Below are 19,633 nucleotides of genomic sequence, written 5' to 3'. Positions count from 1 at the left end.
CAAGCAGCAGAGATCTCATTCGACGCGGACGAGGCGTCCGACGCTACAAGTACATTGACAGTCTGAGCCGAAACGTTATGCGAATGTCCAGAATTTCCACCACCACCATTATCTCTGCCTTTGCCTTTGCCGTTGCCCTGACGTTTCCCCTGCGGCTTGAGCTCGGGATGCTTCTGCCAGCAGTGAGATTCGTCGTGGTTCTTCCCTTTGCAGTGAGCGCAGGGACCACGGGGCTTGGGCTTGGTCTTGGTGACCTTGCTGATGGACTCCTCACCGTTGCCGATCGATGTCTTGCGCAAGGTCTGCTCGGAGCGAACCTGCGAGATGACGTTGTCGACGGTGATGTTCTTGGACTCGTAAGTCGCAAGAATAGTTGTGACGATGGCGCGATAGGAGACCGGGAGCTTGCCCATGCACATGAAGGCACGTTGACCGTTACCGTATTTCGCGATGGTGGCGTCGATGCGGTCGAACTTGGCGTTGTAGGTCGAGATTTGATCAGCGAGGTCCTTGTTCTCGTCGAAACGGTCCTGGTTGATGAGTTCCTCGAAGAGGGCGAAGCTCGACGCAGCGTCCGACTTGTCGTAAGCCGCTTTGAGAGCCTCCCACATTGCGTTCGCAGAGGTCTTGCCGGTGAGATGCGCCTCCTTAACCTCGATCGAGACCTGTTTGACAATCAGGCCTCGTGCCTTAGATTCACGTTGCTTCCAGGCAAGGTGAGCAGCGACTTCGGTGGCAGCAGGTGGAGGGTCGAGTGAAGGAGTAGCAGCAATTTCCCAGCAAGAGAGCATGAGGAACATCCCTTCCATGTCGTGTGCCCACTGCTTGTATCCATCGCGACCCTTGAGCACCGAACCCTTGGCGACGGGGACAGTGTCCATGAGTGGTAGCGTGTAGAGGATCTCGAGGGTATCGTCTAGAGGGACGAGAGTGGGTGAAGGCGGAGAGGGAGTGTGAACGACGATAGGATAAAATTCGAGGGGACCGTAGACGTAGGAACCGTAGAGCGGAGCGTCTGGGGTGACGTCTGCTTCAAGGACTTGCTCGACTTCGAGCGAAGAGTGGTGTGAGGAGATAGGAGAGGGAGGAGGTCCGGTTGCTGCGGCCGAGGGAAGTGGAGAACCTGGCGCAGTGACCGAAGTTGACGCAGGAAGCGCAGGGAGCGAAAGAAGATGAGAAGGGTGCTGCGGGTAATCAGGAGCGACAAGTCGTCCTGGTACGCGTAGATTAGCAGGTCTGTGACCAAAGTTTGCTGGCGCGTTGATATCCCGATGACGGTTAGGACACGGTTGGAAACCGCAAGCGTAAAGATCTTCTTCTTCTTCGTCCCAGTGACAATCTTCCTGGTCTCGTGTGTCGAATACGTGAAAACAGCGGTAGCAATGAAGATCACTCGGAGGAGTGTTCTCGTCGAAGACAGGCTCAGTGGAGGAGTCGTCTGAGTGATCCGATGCCACGGCTAAGTCGGTTGAAGGTACAGAGAAGCGCGATGTTGAGAACGATATCCCCTACTCGTGGAGAATGAGCACCCGTTGGGGCAACCTCGCTACGAAAGCCTGTCGGAAGGCCTTGTGGAGGGTAGAGGTGAAGACGGAGGAAGAGGACTGCGAGGGTAAAACCCAAAGCTATGTCCGACTGAAACCGTCCACGAGTAGTCGATGGGGAGATCTTGAATCGTTGGCGAAAGGTGAAGCGCGCGTTGCTCAACGTAAGCAAGCTAGAGCGCAGGGCTCATAACCTGATGAACTCTGAGTAAGGCAAGGGACCAACTGTAACACACGAAGAGGAGCGATCCTCAGTCAGTGATAGAACGACTATATTGAGAGCATAAGTTCTACCTGTAACACACGAAGAGGAGCGACTACAGATAGAGTAAGCATATGTAAGGAGCGCATAGTAGTGTGAATAGACTTACTCCTCAGTCAGTGATAGAACGACTGAAGAGCAGTGCGAGCCAGAGTCCTCCCTATATACTGTCCAGAAGTAGCATACGTAAGCAGTGATGGGAAGACATAATTGGCGCAGAGAACAGACCGGACAGAAGATGGTTACAGGGCTGTGCGGGCTGTGCGCTCAAGACAAAGAAAGTCCGTAAGTGGAACAAGGGAACAAAGAGAGAAGCGTAGAAGAACGGAATGGAAGAGATAAGGAACTACAAGGCAGTGAAGTGACATATGGAAATATGGGAAGTCTCTCACAGAGTCCATGTGGATGCGTAAACTGTCCTAATGTACGTATGTTCGATATCCAATGTTCAACAATGTGCACACGTGCAGGGGTGGGGGCACAGCGCACGACAGGGTGAGAGGGCAGGAGATCATATGTAAGTGTCCGACTGCATGATGTCGGCGACACACCGACCGGAAACTGACCCAGACAGAAAGAGACGAGACGGGGGCCCGACACAGGAAGCGGAGACAGAGATGGTACATAGGAAGGACATAGACCGAAAGACGAAATAGACGCATGAGAACAGAGTGAACAGGGAGCAATTGCGAGGGGTAGGAGTCCTGCACCACCGGTGGTCGAGATCTAGCGCGTGAGGTGAAGGCCACGAGCAGGCGTGAAGGGCGCCGCGGCATCGCCGCATGCATCGCGTCTCAAAGCAGGTGCTGCTGTTTTGATCCTAGGGTGCTCCATGGTGGATCGCGTTGGGTGTGTGCAGTGGAATAGACGAGGAGTTGGGTGACGAGCGTGGTGGAATGGACGCTCGTCGGGTGACAGGCATGGCGGAGTGGACAAGAAGTCGGGCGATGGAGTGTGGACAGCCTTCTGGAACTGGTTATATAGGTGTGCGAGACAGAATGAGATGTGTTGCGGAGCGACGTGTTGGCATGGGTGTGAGGAAGGGCTGCTGTCTATATGTCGTCCTCATCCCCATCTAGGTCAGGGACTCGACCAGCCAACACGGCCACCTCTAAACCTGGCTTCTCGACAACAAAGTACCGGTGAGTGAAGTCGGTGCCTGTGGCCTGCTCTTCGCTTGTGGGCGGTAGCGGGACCATAGCGACCACCGCGTCGATCGTCTTGATGGGTCTTACAACACACGCGTCTTGTCCACGATAAGTGCAGGCCAGGACGGTCCCGAGAGACTCTTGGTAGATGCCCTGGTCGGGTGCGGAAAACACGGAGAGCATGGCGAGACTGATGGTGCGTTTCGGCGGCCCAAGAACAGTGAGCAAAAAGAAGTACTGGACTTCTGCGTAAGTCGAAGAGTTTAGCTGCAGGTACGGGATGGGATCAGCACTATGTGCAAGGGAACACAAGATACACGTACCTTGACCATGCGCGCACGTCGAGGGCGATATCCGCCCGCTTCGAGGGGACCCTCCTTCCACAGGGTGCGGGCGATCTGGTGGTTTGGAAGGCACAGACGTGCCCAGCGCATGACGATTGGGTCCCAGGTCGGAGGTACAGGCTCGAATATAGACTCGAGGTAGGCACTCAAAGCGAGCACCTCAGCGGGCGACATACGACGTGGGGCACTGTCCTTGGGGCGAAGGAGAATGAATCCCGGGGCGTCGTCAGGCTTGCAAGCATCTTCCGGCACCTTCGGGTCCGGATCCAGCTCCGGATATGTGGCCTTCAAGGAGATAGCTTGACACCGACGAAATCCACACTCCGCGACGTTGGCGTACGGAGTGACGTGTTGCTTGATCTCGCGCGTGAGGTTGCCGATGAAGTTCTCCAAGGTGTATTGAGTGTACACGGAGCATGGTCCCGTCCGCTCGATCTCCTGGAAGACGTGATAGAGAGTGTGAAGACAAGGGCGAATGAAATGAAGGCGTTCAGGCAGGCCTTGGTAGTAGAGGGGCTCAAACTCATGGACGTATTCGTGAATCCGCTGGAAAGCAGGAGCGATGTGGGCAAGGGGGAGAGTGTGCTGCATAGCGCGTCGGGCGCCATAAACGAGTTTACAGAAATGTCGATAGTAGTGATGAAGCTCCGGCTTGAAGTTGAGACGGAGAAGACCGGGAAGGAGACCGTACACGTACAGGAGAAACTCCCAAGCCTTAAAACCGCTGTTGAGCTTCTCGGCCGGGTTTCGAGGGGGCCGATCGAACGATCCAGGGAGATACCGGGTCGCATCGGCCACAAGTTGTCCATGTGCTGCCCAGACCTCGTCGTCCTTGAGGACCGCAAAATCCCACGTCGCCTTGTCGTCCGGACGATAGCACTTCACAGAACCTCGGAACAAGGAGATGACGAGATCGGGGATGTTGAGGCTGATGAGATGCATCAAGTCGAGGCCGAAGCCGTGCGGGCAGCCTGGGAATCGAGGGAGGGCGCAGAAGAGCGAGGGTTTAGAGATGCCAGTCGTGAACCGGGCCCTTGTGTAAGCCCTCTCAGTCGGAGCCGCCTGGAGCATCCGGAGGTTGTTGTTATAGAGAGTCCTCCTCGCGTCGACGGTTCCTGGAGGGAGGCTCGTGATCGGGAGTGAGAAGGACGGATGGCCGGTTCCATCACGAGGTTGGAGCATCGCGGGATAGTACATGGACCTGCCCGGCTTGTGTCGGCCCAGATGCCCGCAGTAGACGCGACAAGTGAGCGCACCTTTGTGTCCGACAAGGCCCGAGATGTAGGCCATGGCAGGGCAGTCGGCAGTGGCGAGCCACAGGTACGGACGCGACGTGAAGACCTTCTTCCGGTGCGCATCCCAGATCTGGAATCCATCGTGCTGCAGCGCCGCGAGGTGGATGAGACCAGGCATGAGGAAAGAGTCCAAGTTCTTCGGCTTGTTGGGGCCCGGGATCACCGCACCGGGAAGGACAAACCGCTTGTGGTAGCGGACGGAAGGTGGGAGGTCGAAAAGCACCCAAATGTATAGCCACGTGTCCGACTGTTTCGACCGGTAGAGCTGCGCGCCGTCGATGGAGAACATAAGGAGATTGTCGTCGTATGTAAACTGCCCGCGGTGGACAGCTGTGAGATAGTCGCTACCATGGTAGATGTCGTTCATGAAGGCATCAGGTCGACCAGCCGCGATCCCGGCGAGGATGCGCGACGTCTCCTCCTCACGCCACCGCATAGACTTGGCAGTCGTTGGCGACGAGTACATGGCCTGCAGCTGAGGACCGACGGGGAAGGTTTGGAATGTTCGGCGCGCGACCTTCTTCGCCTTCAGAGCCTTCCACTGATCGTACCGAGGCTCGTTGCAGAAGGGACAGACGTCCTTGTCCTTCCACAGGCCGGTATACGCGATACAGGAGTTGAGGCACATGTCGATGCGAATAGAGTACACTCCGGTAACGGACGAGATAAGCTTCTTGACGCCGTCGTAGGTGGGGAGCGGATCATCAGGGTGGATGTCGAGGAAGGCAGCACGGTTGTCCATGTAGTTGTGCTCCGACGCGTCACCTCGAGCGAGAAACATCTTCAGGCCAGCGAACTGGTACTTGTCAAGCTTCGGTGGGCCTTGGCGCGGCTCTTGAAGGCGACGTCTTGAGGCGATGTTCTCGTCCTCGTCGTCCTCGCGTGGTGGCAGGACAGGTAGCCGAGCGGTTCTCAAGTCCCTCACGAACGCCTCCGCATGCAGAAGCTCCGTGACCGTGGCGTGCGCAGGCTCTCCCGTAGCTTCGTGAATGCCTTCCATGGCTTCCTCAAAGTCGTCTGGGTGCTCGCGAGGGCGTGGAAGAGTCTCTGGGGAGTCGGGAAGTGGAAGGAACGGGATGGGCTCCGGGTCGAGATTGGTTTGTGGTAGTTGCTCGATCTCATCAAGCGGACGTGAGCTGCCTCTGGAAGGAGGTGTGCGCGGATCGGCGGTTGTGCTCCTTTGGCTGCGCGGTGGCGGTGGAGCCGGAGAGGTTCGCGTGATCGAGCCGCCTTGACCAAGCGAACCGCGACGAGACTCGGGGCCAATGTCTACCTCTGGGGGACGGTTGGGAGGACCCTGGGTCTCCCGAGCTGGGGCCTGTGGACATGTCGGTTAAGTTTATGAGCTGATGCCAAGGGCCCAAATATACATACCTGGGAGGGTGCATTTTGCGGGAGTCGTGCTGGTGTACTACTCGGAACACGCGATTCAGCAGCCTGCACATGGCACATGTATCAGTCAAAGCATAGTCGAAAGTGTTGTGTACTCACAGCACCACGAGGTACAGCAGTAAAGGATCCACCAAGGCCGGCAAGAAAGTCTGCGGGTTGTTCGACACGGTATTTGGCGTGAGTGCGCCACTTCCGGACCGACATCAGAGTGGGTTCGCCGAGACACAGGGCTTGACATGTGCAAACGCGCTGCTCCGTGTCCCTAGGGGGCGCAGAGCTGGAAGACATGATGAGGCGGAGGCCGAGAGATGGCGGGGAAAGACGAGAGACGCACGGTGGTAGCGAACCAGTGCGTGCCCTGCGGCTTTGCGACACTGCAGACCGCCTTTTGTAGGCATCCCTTTGAATTAGAACGGTTGCTACCGAGGATGTGTTCGTCAGAACTCCGAAGTAACGCAGTACTACCGTGCCGCCGTGCCAGGGCGCACCATGTAGTGTATTGGGCTATATACAGTCTGCGCAACCGTGACCTGAAAGTGTGGTGTGGCCGGAGGAATGGATGTATGCATAGAGTGACACGGGAGTAGTTGAAACGTTGAAGCCAGGCCCGATGACAGGGAGAGAGCCGAGAGAGAGACGGAGAGAGAGAGAGACAGAGATAGCGACAGAGATAGCGCGCTCGACAGAAGCTCACGGCCGGCGCTTGACGGCAGCCATCGTCTCTAGACGCACAGGGACAGTTGCTGACGTATGTAGACGTATGTAGACGGGAGGGACCCTCACTGGGGTTCAAATCTCATGGTTGCGATTGACTCGTTTAACTAGGTCATACCTTTTCCTCTTCCTTGCACGTGACAAAGACACTGCGCGCATAACAGGGGTCTCTCTTGTTCACGTTCTCACGCATCCAATTCACTCTCTTTTCTTGATTTCATCCCACCCTCCTCGTTTTTGAGCTTACACCGCTCTATCGTCAAGATTTCGACCTCGTGATGAGTTCATATGTCTCTTAATCATTCGCAAAGTGGAGCAGCCTGTGGTGGCGCTGTTCGGCCCCGTGGTGGCGTTATGAGTCGTCGCACTTGAATTCATATAAATCGCACAAGTCAGGGGCAAACCTGTATATCCCGTCCTCCTTCATCCACATCCGCTCTCCTTCTCAGAGACGCTCATACAGACTCCCGCTCAGTCCGTCATGGAAACGCTTCCATTGGAGCTTTTGCAACGAATCTTCTTCTTCGCCACCATTGACGGCGGCGCTACATCCTGCTCCCTCGCCCTTGTCTCCAAGCACATCCACAGCGTATCTCAATACCACCGGCTCGATAACGTGGCGCTCATGGGTCGACCAAAATACATGATGGCACTGACACGACGGTTAGAAGCAGAAAAGGAACGCAACGCAACATCTCGGGGTCGGCTCCGCCACCTATTCCTGAGCTGCACGCAATCCCAATATCTCCAGCTCGTGGAAAAGAGCAAGCGTTCCTTCTCTAGGCACGAAGGTCCCGTATACCTCCCTGAGGGTTACGCCCCGCTGAACGGCGCAAACGACTCTACGATAGATTCCGGCAGCCTTCACGCTCATACGAGTGCCTTCCGGTACGCCAAGTTTATTAACGACCTCCTCCACGCTGCCGCTTCAGGGTTGGAGACGCTCGCCATCATCTTCCTCGAGCGCGACTTGACCCAATACATACGACTTCCATCCACTCTTCCCACCCTCCGCGAGCTCACCGTATCTGGCGCCCCGCCATCGTGGCTGCTCGACCTCGCGGAGCCCCGCCCGCCGCACCAACCACCTCGGTTCCCGGCGCTCCGACGCCTTCATTGGTACGACCGCCGGGGCCCAGGGGGCACGCTGGACGACATCCCCGCGGTCGCGGAGCGGCTCCCCGCTCTGACGCACTTCCGCATCACCGGCTACATGGGCGACAGCATGCCGGGCGTGTTCGACGCTTGCGCGGACGAAGACATGCTGGAGCGCGTCGAAGACAGCGTGGAGCCCTGGGACCACCGAACGCATCCAAAGGGTTGGTATGGGCTTCCTGACTTCACGATCGAGAGCACACTGGATCCACGTGCGTGCATTTGGTCCATTCCTGCTTACGGTACCTATCGGCTGACGTTGAGCGATGTCCTTCTTGTTTGCAGCGAAGGTGCCCCTGTTGCCCCAGTGGCGCGGACTGCGGCAGTTCGTGATACAGCCGTCGTTCGTGAGCTTCATAGACGACTTTGAGTATGACAAAGAAGGCGTGTTCGAACTGCGGTTGATGTGGATGTCGCTGGCGTCGGCGAGCCTGCCGGTATACGTCTTCGCCCCCATCTCCTGGATGTACTCGGGGAGCGGACAGGCGGAGTCCGTGGACATGTTGCACCTTTACCACGAGGAACGGATTCGAGGGGACCTGGGTTGTTGGGCGGACGGAGAGAAGGGCAGGCGGGCGATGCAGAATGATTACCCTCAATATCTGCATTGAGCGTCCTTGGGTAATCAGAGAAGGCTACACAATCATACGTACGACTGTTTTTCCATGAGTACACAAATACAGTCAAACCCCTCATAGTGCATACCCCTCGGGAAGGCCCCCGAGGTATGCGTTATGTGGGGGTATGCAGTATGAGAGAAGCGCTTATCGTGGGAGACCCATTGACGCCCTTCTGCAGGGCGCCCTTTTGGCCTCTGGCGCGCGTATCAATCCTCACGCGCGCATTCCTCGCGCGCACATTCCTCCCCCCTACATAGCCTACATACGAGTAAAGTAATCAATGACTACGAGATGATTTTCCCAGCCTGAAGAGAAGCTTGAAGGGCCGTTCGGCGCTCTTTCACCTGCTTCTCGAGGACAGCAAGGCCGGATTAGAGGAAGGCGAGAGGGATATATAGTGCGGAGGCAGGGAGAGGTGGCCGGGGGTGTGATCAAGTCGCGCGTGAGCCCCGGCCAGTCCTGACGGTTTGTGTGGCTATTCCAGGCTGCTGGCAGTCGGGCACGGAGGACACATGGGAAAGTTATCCCGCATTTGGGCGGCATGCAAGGCATACATGTGGGGCGCTAATACTGATTATATACATAGGTACAGTGCGTTATGGACCCCCCGGCCGAGGTATGCAGTATGCGGTATGCGGGGGGGTATGCGTTATGCCCCTATACCAACTCGGGAAGAGGCCAAAGGTATGCACTATGTGGGGGTATGCACTATCACAGGTATGCACTACGAGGGGTTTGACTGTAGCATGTCCCCCCAGCGGTAAGTATGGCTTCAAGACAGCCCGGAGCGAAGATATCTGCCAAGCTGGCGTCTCTTGCCATTGGACGCGATCCCAGTTCCAGCCAGTCTGTTCATCGAGCACCCGATTCTTCCCTTTCACATCAGCTTACCGATGCGCGGCATGCCGCTCCGCGGCTCCTTGAGCGGTCGCAAGCTTGGACTCGTGCGGCGAGCGGGGATTCAAGAGCTCCGACGCGGATAGCGTCTAAGTATTCCCCGCCTGTTTTCACCCACGCTGCTCCCACGCGCCATTTTTGGTAGGTGCTGCCACGTGGATTTCTCTCCCACCCCGCCAATCGCGCGGCCAGCCGATCATGGCATTCCATTTCAGCGGACGAGTGTGGCAGGATCAAGGTGAGCAGGTTTCCCCCGTTGCAACCAAAACAGGGATTTGTGCGCGAGTGCACGTGGCCGTGTGTTATTCTCGCAGTGCGTGCGCGGTGCTGTCACTCCGGGGGCTACGGAGAAAGCTGATGTCACTGTGCGCAGCTGATATAGGCGCAACCTGGTCGGGCATTGAGATCTGAGAAACGAGCTTGCCTCTGTGGCCCCGCGTGGGAGCCTGGAGAGCACAACGCTGGCCCGTTACGGAACTGGGCACATGGCGTTCTTGCTTCTCTGTCATTGGGACGGGGTACATAAGCCCCCACCAAGTTGTCAGGCCACAGCTTTCCCATCCTTTCTCCGCTCCACCTCTCTGGCTTCCCATATGGAGAAATCCGAGGATGCTACTGTCATCACCACCGAAGATCGACATACGCCAACTTCTCAAAATGCGACGGGTGCGGCCGACCTTACGATGACCGAACCTGGTAAACGCACACGCAAAGACACCTACTTGACTTGGTCGAACATCCTGGGCGCGTCAGTCCTCACTCTTTCTGAACCACTCGTGAGCGACCGTAATGACGTCTTCGACCTACTTCTATAGGTTTCTGCTACAAGTGTGCGGTTTCGGGTAGGTACCGCTGCTCCTTGGTAAACGTGCTGGTTGATTATCTCGTATCGTCAGGTATACTACGTCCTTTGGGGTGTATCAAGGTCCGTGATCAGGCCTCGGAATGTCGAATCCTCTCTTTATCACGTGGGCAGATTATTATACACGCGTCTATCTCAAGGACAGCTCGTCTTCGCTCATTTCGTACGTCTTCGCTCCCTTGACCCTTCATCCCCTATCCGAGCTTACCCGCGCGGTAGGTGGGTCGGTAGCATCAATGCCTTTATCGTCATTTCGGCTGGTCTCGTTACTGGCCCGCTCTATGACCGCGGATACTTGTGCGCATCTTTCTTATGGTCACCCCATTTCCCACAAGCCAATGAATGGACACAGCTATCATCTTCTGTATGGTGGCTCCCTCGTAACCGCGATCTCTCTCTTTATGCTCTCGCTAGCTCAACAGGGCGCATATTACCAAGTACGTCTTATTTGCATCTCGTTCACGACTCTCCCAGATCATTGATCACATCGCAGATTTTTCTCGCGCAAGGCGTCGGAGCCGGCATCGGAGGAGGGCTGCTCTACATCCCTGCCATCTCGGCCGTCTCCGCTCGCTTCACTTCCGGAGGCCGCGCTCGTGCCACCGCGCTCACCCTCGTCGCCTCCGGGTCCTCGGTCGGCGCGGTCGTCCACCCAATCATGCTCAACAGCACCCTTCAAAGGTGGGGGTTCGAGGCCGCGGCGAGGGCTAATGCCGCGCTCATCACCGGCGTACTCGTCGTCGGGTGTGCCCTCATGCGCGACAAGTCGCACAGAAAAAGCGGCAGCTCACCACAATGGAGAGGCCTCTGGAAACTGGCTGGAAAGTTCATCCGGGATGGACCGTACGTCTGTACCTCAGCCGGGTGAGTGCGCTCGCGCTCGGATTACACGGAACGGCCGCTTATCACGGGACTGTAGGATGATGATTTTCATTGTCGCGTACTATTATCCGGTGTTCTACATTCAGCTCGATGCCTACTCCACGGCCGTAGCGCTTCGTTCTCCTTCAACGTGGTCAGCATGCCGTCTTCGCGTGCGCGGTGACGAGGACTTATTTGGTCCACAGCTTGTCATTATGAACGTAGCTGCCATTGTGGGCCGCATCGCACCTGGATTCGTGGCCGGCCGAATCGGTGTTGCCCACATGAGCACGTTCGCCACGTTTGCGTGCTCCGTCGTGATATTCGGCATGATTGGCCTCCAAAGCGCGACCAGCGTTATCGTGATTGCGATACTTTTGGCTTTTTCGGCGGCAGTTGTGAATGATGTTCTCTTATGACGATGTTTCGGTTACTAACCACACCTTCAGATATCTCTCTTTGGCACCGGTCATTGCGGATATGACAGACGACGCCTCTGAGATTGGGTCAGTACTACCCTCTACTCCTTTGTATGTCGCTTGTCTGACGCGCTCTTCTATTGCAGAACACGCCTAGGCATCGCTTTGTTCTTTTGTGGTCGGTTATCGTCTTTTTCTTCAGCTATCGCGAGACGCTCACAGAAGCGGATGCAGGCCTAGGCACTCTCGTGGGGACGCCTATCGACGGGGCACTCCTCACAGGTGACTTCATCTGGTGGCGACCTGCGGTATGGAGCGGGGTATGTGTATACACTCTGTTACGACTGCAATCCCGCTAAAAGTGCGATTTACAGAGCATCGGGCTGCTCGGAACAGCATGCTATGCGGCTGCCACGTTCCTGCTTGTCCGTCGTCGTAGGCAATGTCGATTCGATGTCGGGCAAACCGTTGCATAACAACTCTTTTACCACAACAATCAGGGCGATTTCTCTGTGTTTGGAGACCACGAGACACGCTTTTTCGCCCGCATGCATACCACGGCTCCAGCCCCACTGCACACACGAGAGCCCGCAAGCTCCGTCGTCTCCGAAGCACGCACCAACGTCAAGGAAACGCACCTGATGTTCGTTACCAATCAAGCTGACGTAGCGTAGTAGACCCCGGTGCCCGATCGTTATCGTGCGCCATTGGTTGAAGCGCGACCGGCGCACTGCCTGCCAGACCCCGATCGACACGACCGGCGGAGGAAGGGCATCATTCTAGGACATCTCATGAAGCTGTACATGATGGGACAAGACGGGTCTGCTAAGGTCTGCTATAGTCGGAGTTACCGGGGCAGCTTTAGCACGGACGACGTGTTGCGGGGAGAGATACTCACCGACGGATTTATTCGCAGCACGTCCATCGGAGAGTGGTTCGTGAGGGTCTACATGCTGTCTTTTATGGCGCGGGCGAGGTGTGTCAATGAGGGAGAAGTGCATGCGCGGTCAACGCCGCCCGTCATCATCAATGTGATGACCTCATCTCTATCCCGTATGTGTATACTTAGGCGCGCGTGTATCACCCCTACCGCGTTTAGGTGGAGCTCGGAGCTCGGAGCTCCCCTTGAGCTGTCGCAGTTGGTCTTACGTTTCGGATGGGGAGTGTTTGTGTGTGGGGTGGATGGTGCTCATCGAGGCTCTCGGTTCACGAGCACCGCAGACGACGAGTCGGATGGCCGTGCTCAATGAGAGTCGATGCGGGTCGGACCTGATATGGTCTCGGACTACTACGGTCCTTGGTGGGACTGTGAGAGTGGAGCGCATCGCCTTCGACCGTCGTCTGAGCAGCTGGTTCACGGCGACGGCGTACGTGGCGGTGCGGGGATGTCAGCACCTCCGAGATGGAGCGCCCGTCTAATTTTGCTCCCCACGACCTCCACGCGGAGTTGAGGCCGGGAACATGTACGACGTCCAGTTGCGTCGTGAGCCTTTCGTGATCCCCACCGCGTTCCCTTGGTCCCTCTCCTCTCCCGGCCCGCCACAGGGCGTCAACGCGGTTCCCAACAATGCCAAGCCCGACTTTTTGCTCTGCCCCGCCCACGTCGTTTCACCTCCCCGGCCGGTTCCAGCCAGCAAAAAGATGCCCGCGACAAGCTGAAGTTTGTGGCGTTCCTTTAAAGCAACTGTGCCTCGCTGTCTCACCACCGCGCCGTGCAGATTCCCAGCCTTCCGATCGATTGTTACGAGGAAGATCCCGTGCTAATCTTCGGGGCTCGTGGCTCCCTCTGCGGCTGTCGTCAGAGGCCGATGTCTTATATACCCATCGCCCACACCGAGCTCTCGTGGTGATCAAAAGGACCGAGCGTTGTCCGCCCGCCGACATTCCACCTTTCATACATTTCTCCTTCCCCTTCCCCGCTGCCACCCTTTTTTCGGCTCCTCTAGCCGTGCCTTCTGCAGCCCCCTTACACACCTTCAACTTTCAAGATGAGCGGATACGCGCCCGTTCGCAGCCGCCAGCCCCCCTATGCTCCCTGGGCACCCCCACGCCGCTTTCGGTCCGGTCTCACGAACAGCATCTCGTCAATGGTATGTACGCGCACTATGCCACCCACAGAGCGATTCGACTGAGACGACTTTGCCGACAGGGAAGTAGCGATGCCGCTCAATCAGTTTCCGACAAGGTATAAGCCTGTTCTTATCTTGAATTGCCCGTCATGTGTCTCACCATCATCTCCTCATGCAGTTCGCCGTTCCTTTCGACTCTCCCGCTGCCATGTTCAACGGTCCTGAGGCTGATGACAAGCTACACAATCCGGACACGCGACGAGACTTCAAAACCGACAAAGGCGGGATCATCCTCACCACCCGCGGTTTCATGAACCTCGGCTGCGTCTTCGTCCTCGCCGTCGGAATCGTCGGCCTCTTGTAAGCCGAACCGCGCACAGCGAGGGACGTCGGAAGTCGCTGACGGCCTTCTCCCACCCACAGCGCCGGGTTCCCGCTCGCGTCGTACATCCTCACTCCGAAGCTCTCAACTCAAGGCGGCTTCAACTACGGCGGGATCAACGGGACAGGCCAGATCCCGCTCATGCCCGGCAACCGGGCGGTCATCGACCGCGACACGCCGGAAGACGCGAAGACGAAGACGGACTACGTGAACGGGCAGACGTGGGAGCTCGTGTTCAGCGACGAGTTCAACACCGACGGGCGCACCTTCTACCCGGGCGACGACCCGTACTGGGAGGCGGTCGACCTCCACTACTGGCAGACCGGCAACCTGGAGTGGTACGACCCCTCGGCGATCATGACCCGCAACGGCGCGCTCGAGATCACGCTCTCCGAGAAGCCGAACCACAACCTGAACTTCACCGGCGGGATGCTCTCCACCTGGAACCAGTTCTGCTTCACCGGCGGGCTCGTCGAGGCCTCCGTCACGCTCCCCGGCACGAACAACGTCCGCGGGCTCTGGCCCGCGATCTGGTCGATGGGGAACCTCGGGCGCGCCGGCTACGGCGCCTCGCTCGACGGCATGGTGCGTCCGCAGGCCTTCACGCCCTCTCCCAGGGTCTCCGGCTGACCGTCGTCCCTCCCACCCCACTCCCCATCCCTTCCCCCCTCGCACGACAGTGGCCGTACTCGTACGACTCGTGCGACGTCGGCACGGTCAAGAACCAGACGAAGGACGGCCTCCCGCTCGTCGCGGCGCAGAACGGCGACCAAGGCGCGCTCTCGTTCCTGCCCGGCCAGCGCCTCTCGCGCTGCACCTGCCCCGGGGAGTCGCACCCGGGCCCGGTGCACGAGAACGGGGAGTACGTCGGGCGCTCGGTGCCCGAGATCGACATGTTCGAGGGCCAGGTGCGTTTCTCTCTCGCTGCGCCGGTCGGACGGGACAGGTCTGACGTGTCGTTCTCCGTTAGGTTGGCGGAGCGGTCAAAGACGAAACGCTGGGCGCGGTGTCCCAGTCCGCGCAGTGGGCGGTGAGTGTCGCGGGCGGGGCAGGGGAGTGTCGGTCGAGCTGACGACGTGACGCGCGCGCGCAGCCGTTCAACGCGGGGTACAGCGCGGACCATGACGCCTACCTCATCACCGATACCAGCAAGAGCATGGCGAACTCGTACGGCGGCGGCATATTCCAGCAGGCGACCTCGGTGGTCACCAGGGCCAGTACGTCCCTCCGTCTTCGTTGACCTGACCGGCACATGTGTGTGCTCACCCCGCGCCCGTGCCCGTCACTAGACCAGGATGCGTACGACCACGGCGGCCAGACGTTCTCGACGTACGGCTTCCAGTACAAGCCTGGGGCCGACGGTGCGGTGAGTTCTCCTCCTCAAAGGTGCCGATGACGGCCTCCTGACCGAGGCTCGCGACAGTACATCGCCTGGGTCGCCGACGGCTCGCTCTCGTGGACGATGGAGTCCGCCGCGGTCGGGCCCGACTCGGACTCGCAGATCAGCCAGCGCCTCGTGTCGCAGGAGCCCATGGTGAACCTCCCTCTGCTTTTGGCGACGAGGGCTGTTGCTGACGAACTTCCGCCCGCTACAGTACCTGATCATGAACCTGGGCATCTCGCAGGGCTTCGGCGAGGTCGACTTCGCCCACCTCGTGTTCCCGACCAAGATGCGCGTCGACTGGATACGCGTCTACCAGGACCCGAGCGCGAAGAACATCGGCTGCGACCCGAGCGACTTCCCCACCGCCGCATACATCGCCCAGTTCGTCCATCCCTCCTCCGCTCCGGTCTGAAGACGTGACTCTGACTCTGACTCTGATGGCACTCTGCAGGTATCAGGAAGCGTACACGAACGCGCTGCTGACGACGTGGGAGGACGACTTCAAGCAGGCGATGCCGAAAAACAGCTTCCTGGGGGAGTGCTCATGAGGCGCGCTCGGTGCGCGGGTGCCGCTATCGTTATTTTTTTTCTGATCGTGTCTCTGCTCGGACCTTGTACGTTTAATCTGTCTTATAATGGAGCGCCCTGACCGACTCGCGTGTGGATCACGGAACGGCTCGTGCGCAACTGAGAAGGTATCGTACATGCGCACATGTCGCGCGCGGGATTTCGTCGGGCGGGCGAAGGTGCCCGGGCGCAAGAACGAAGAGGCAGTCACGGGAATGGTTTAAGCGTGAGTCAAAGCTTTGACTCTGAGGATCAAACAGTCGGCGTCTCGGCCTTTGCCGGAAGCAGGTTCAGCCAGCAGCGCCGGCCTTGGGCTTGGCATCGATGCGGTCCGCCTTCCTGAGTACTTGAATTCTGAGGCCTGAGGCCCATGAGGCTTGAACGCACACATCCCCTGCGCTCCGTACGCATCTAGCTAGATATCCTCCGATGCCGCTCCTGCGTCTCCCTGCGTCCGGTGCCACCCTAGGCCTTACGCTGGCACGTCGGCCCTTGCGCCCGCGAGCCAACTCTCGTTCAACACCACCATCCACACCCTGCCCGACTTTGCCTCGATCGCACCTGCTCCAAATGCGCTTCGGCCACCGGTAGCCGAGCAGGCCGGGGACTTCGGCGCCCTGCTGACGCTTCCCGCCCGCCGGCGCCCGGTCCGTGTACGCGCGTACCCAGTCCCGGCGTTCCTGTCGCGAGGCTCTCCCCCTCTCCTTTTTTAAGGTCAAGCATTTGTACCCCGCACAGTGGTGCTTGGTGTCACGCAGGTATCAGGCCGGTTGCCACATCTAAGGGGCTCTCCACCACTTTCCACACGCTGTGCCCCGGGCTGGACACGCCGCCGCCACGCGAGTATTCGCCCAGGTCCACCGCCCACGAGTATGTCAACCCTTCCGTTCTCGGTCCCGCACACCAGGTTACGTGGTATCAGAGGCATGTGAGCTGGAGACAGCGAAGAGATCCTGGTTCAGCCGAGACACCCAGGTTGTATCCTGAGAGAGCGGTCCAGGCTCTCCAAGTCGCCCCATCTCTTCTCCTTCTCCCAATAAGATAATCCACTCGCCGCCGTTTTCGTGATACAGACTTGCACTCGCCGACGTGTTTGTGTCACGCGTATGCCTTCGGAGATCAAACCTCAATTCGGGGCGCCGATTTCCAGTCTTGACCGCTACCACACGCAGCTGAGTAGGAATGGTAAGTGCTTGTGCGCGATCAAACATGGATCAAGACTTGGACTGACAGAGCGTAGGTACGTAGTGTGTGGCAGGAAGGACATACCTGGATCGTGTGTACCGCGCGACGGCGCGGCCTGACGTTCGAGTAAGACATATATATGGCCTTGGTGGGTGTGTATCTTGCCTGTCCCCTCCTCTACAACACCCCTGAACTTCTTTCTGAGAAGATTTTGTTGTTGCTTCAAACAGAAACTGCGACTCTAAAGCATTTCGCTGACACATCCCTTGTTCCAGGCGGTTACACCATCCTCTCCCATACCTGGGACCCATCCGGACAGCAGTCTTTTCGACAAGTCCAAGAGATCACTTGAAAGTACCGGATTCTATCAGACGTCCTTTTATTCGTTAGATTTACGCACGACTGAATTTCCTCCAGCTCATGCTCGGCGGCTTCCTCATCTCTGCTGCGCTCGTCTATACCCGGTGTAGGCACGGGAACGGCGGACTCGGTCCCACAGGCCTGCCTGTCTTTGAAAGCGTCCAGTTACGGTGTACCATGAGCACGGGACTTGGTGGATGTATGTCTTCCTCCGTATGCGTTCCGGTGAAGGCGACTCAAATTCACCCCCCGCATGCTTCACCACCGCAGCCCAGCCCTCATCCTAAAGTCCACGAGAAGGTGATAACCCACTTGGTGGATTATCATCCAGTCAATGCGGGAGAGCTCGTCACCGCGAGCGCGAAGTGTTTATACCTACCCCTGGGTGTGAAAGCGTGACGACTATCATGATGTTACTCCTCGCAAACGTATCGAGCGATGGGGGTCGGGTTTTCACTTTACTTCTACAACATTGTCGTAAAAATGAGCTGTATGTAACCTATGCTCTGTCTCTTCACGGCGTCTCCTGCGGGCGCGCGATGAGCTTCACGGCGCTGACCTTGTTCTCCTCCATGCGCTTCAATCCGTCCTGGATGCCCGCCAGACCCTTGGTGAGAATTCCCACGGGGTTAGGCTGCAGCGCAATCACACACGTCAGCCCTCGTCAAACGGACAGATGGCATGGGAGAGCGAACGCACCTTGATGTCGCCCTTCTCGAGCCAGCCACTCAGCTGCGCAAAGACCTCCGCGCCGAAAGCGCTGTGGAACGGCACGTGCACGTTCCCCTGCGCGAAAACGATCGTCATCCCCTCAGCGGCCTTCTTGTCCTCCTCGCTCAGCGGCACCGGGTTCACGGTCACGAGCTTTCCCCCGGGCGCGAGCGCGCGGACGGCGACTGACTGCGTGTCCGCGTACGTGATCGCGTCGTACGCGTACAAGAGCGGCGTCCCCCTGAGCGCGCCCTCGATCGCGGCGACGAGAGCGTCGACGGAGAGCGAGCGGTCGAGGACGTGCGTCGCCCCAAGCGAGGTGAGCAGCGAGGTGTTGCGCAGGGACGCGGTGGTGATGATCGGGCTGTGGCCTGCGAGCTTGGCGGCTTGGATGGCGAACTGGCCGACGGAGGATGCGCCGCCGAGGATGAGCGTGGGGGTGCCTGCGGAGGGGGAGGGGCCCGCCCCCCAGAAGGGGGGAGGTTGAGCGAGTTCGTGGACGCGGGAGAGTACAGGCTAAGAAGGACGGTCATGAGGCCGAGCGGGAGGGACGCGGCTTGGTCCAGGGAGATGTTCGCTGGAATCTGAGTGCCAGGATCTGTTAGACCAAGAACACGGTTCATGAGGGGGCGGTACGCACTTTGGCTGCGAACGCGGGGTTGACGATTGTGTACTGCTGGAAGGTAGTCTTGTCCGGAGCGAACCAGCCTTGGAAGACGCTGAAAACGAGACCATGAGCATTTCTGAGAAGTTGGAGTCGTAGAAGAGCACGTACACTCTGTCGCCCTTGGACAAGGTAGTGACGCCGGAGCCGACGACCTCGACGACACCCGCTCCGTCCGTGCCGAGGGGGAGGGGGAGGACGCCCATCACATGGATGAGCTCAGGGCCAGTGATCTTCCAATCGGCAGGGTTGAGTGCAGCGGCCTCGACGCGGACGAGGACCTCGCCGTCACCCGGGGTGGGCACCGGCCTTTCGGCGATGGAGAAATTGCCCTGGGGAGGGGCCTCGGTGAAGTGGAAAGTCTTCTGGATGGTGGGTGTAGACATGGTTAGGTGGGGGTGTCGGAAGGAAGGGGCGGAGGATGGCGCATTTATACGCTGTCTGCCTCCGCTGAACAAGGCGCGATGTGGACTCTGGACTCCGCCATCGGGAGGGATTCGAGAGGTAAAGACGACGCGTGCGCAATCCGGACCGGGTGAATGAGCGTCACCGGCGGTGGTGGTTCGGAGATGGGGCGTTGTGCGAGCGGATCGGCGAACGGCACGGGCGGTTGTAGCCGTGGGAGCGCGCCGTGATTGGCCAGAGGAAAACCCGACGCCGGGGGACACCCGGCGCCTCAACGACAGCTCGGAGTGAAGGCTCCTGCTTACAGCGCTCTGTCCCAAAAACGATGGGCCGTTTTCGCACAGGAGCGCGAGTGGAGCCGTGTTTGGTTTTGAGGCGGGCCGAACAGGGCGC

At 58.5% G+C, this 19,633-nt stretch overlaps 6 protein-coding genes across 6 annotated transcripts; 3 read left to right on the top strand and 3 right to left on the bottom strand.

Annotated features, from left to right (window-relative positions):
• Positions 1-2,858: 2,858 nt before the first annotated feature.
• BXZ73DRAFT_55508 (uncharacterized protein) lies at positions 2,859-4,240 on the bottom strand (the record flags this gene model as incomplete). The annotated part of the gene is made up of 2 exons (XM_048021355.1): positions 2,859-3,221; positions 3,284-4,240. The coding sequence occupies 2 exons, from the start codon at positions 4,238-4,240 to the stop codon at positions 2,859-2,861; spliced, it is 1,320 nt and encodes a 439-aa protein (XP_047872234.1).
• An 816-nt stretch (positions 4,241-5,056) lies between these two features.
• On the bottom strand, positions 5,057-5,674 carry BXZ73DRAFT_10350 (uncharacterized protein; the record flags this gene model as incomplete). The annotated part of the gene is made up of 1 exon (XM_048015598.1): positions 5,057-5,674. A coding segment is annotated over one exon (618 nt), but the record flags the coding sequence as incomplete, so codon positions are not given.
• Positions 5,675-7,180: 1,506 nt separating this feature from the next.
• Positions 7,181-8,465, top strand: BXZ73DRAFT_106951 (uncharacterized protein; the record flags this gene model as incomplete). Its single annotated transcript, XM_048016783.1, has 2 exons — positions 7,181-8,066; positions 8,140-8,465. 2 exons carry the CDS (start codon positions 7,181-7,183, stop codon positions 8,463-8,465), a joined length of 1,212 nt encoding a protein of 403 aa, XP_047872232.1.
• A 1,499-nt stretch (positions 8,466-9,964) lies between these two features.
• BXZ73DRAFT_106950 (major facilitator superfamily domain-containing protein) lies at positions 9,965-11,594 on the top strand (the record flags this gene model as incomplete). Its single annotated transcript, XM_048016782.1, has 10 exons — positions 9,965-10,119; positions 10,187-10,213; positions 10,268-10,296; positions 10,348-10,396; positions 10,453-10,530; positions 10,586-10,670; positions 10,727-11,097; positions 11,153-11,222; positions 11,301-11,492; positions 11,544-11,594. 10 exons carry the CDS (start codon positions 9,965-9,967, stop codon positions 11,592-11,594), a joined length of 1,107 nt encoding a protein of 368 aa, XP_047872231.1.
• Positions 11,595-13,501: 1,907 nt separating this feature from the next.
• BXZ73DRAFT_106949 (beta-glucan synthesis-associated protein) lies at positions 13,502-15,896 on the top strand (the record flags this gene model as incomplete). The annotated part of the gene is made up of 11 exons (XM_048016781.1): positions 13,502-13,603; positions 13,663-13,698; positions 13,761-13,942; positions 14,006-14,549; positions 14,582-14,872; positions 14,935-14,994; positions 15,058-15,181; positions 15,254-15,330; positions 15,388-15,498; positions 15,560-15,729; positions 15,800-15,896. 11 exons carry the CDS (start codon positions 13,502-13,504, stop codon positions 15,894-15,896), a joined length of 1,794 nt encoding a protein of 597 aa, XP_047872230.1.
• Positions 15,897-17,974: 2,078 nt separating this feature from the next.
• On the bottom strand, positions 17,975-19,221 carry BXZ73DRAFT_106948 (GroES-like protein; the record flags this gene model as incomplete). The annotated part of the gene is made up of 4 exons (XM_048016780.1): positions 17,975-18,094; positions 18,160-18,687; positions 18,812-18,890; positions 18,947-19,221. 4 exons carry the CDS (start codon positions 19,219-19,221, stop codon positions 17,975-17,977), a joined length of 1,002 nt encoding a protein of 333 aa, XP_047872229.1.
• Positions 19,222-19,633: the final 412 nt, after the last annotated feature.

This window comes from Epithele typhae (genome assembly GCF_022376455.1).
Source record: "Epithele typhae strain CBS 203.58 chromosome Unknown BXZ73scaffold_95, whole genome shotgun sequence".
NCBI classification, from domain to species: Eukaryota; Fungi; Basidiomycota; class Agaricomycetes; order Polyporales; family Epitheliaceae; genus Epithele; species Epithele typhae.
This window is presented reverse-complemented; position numbering and strand designations above follow the sequence as displayed.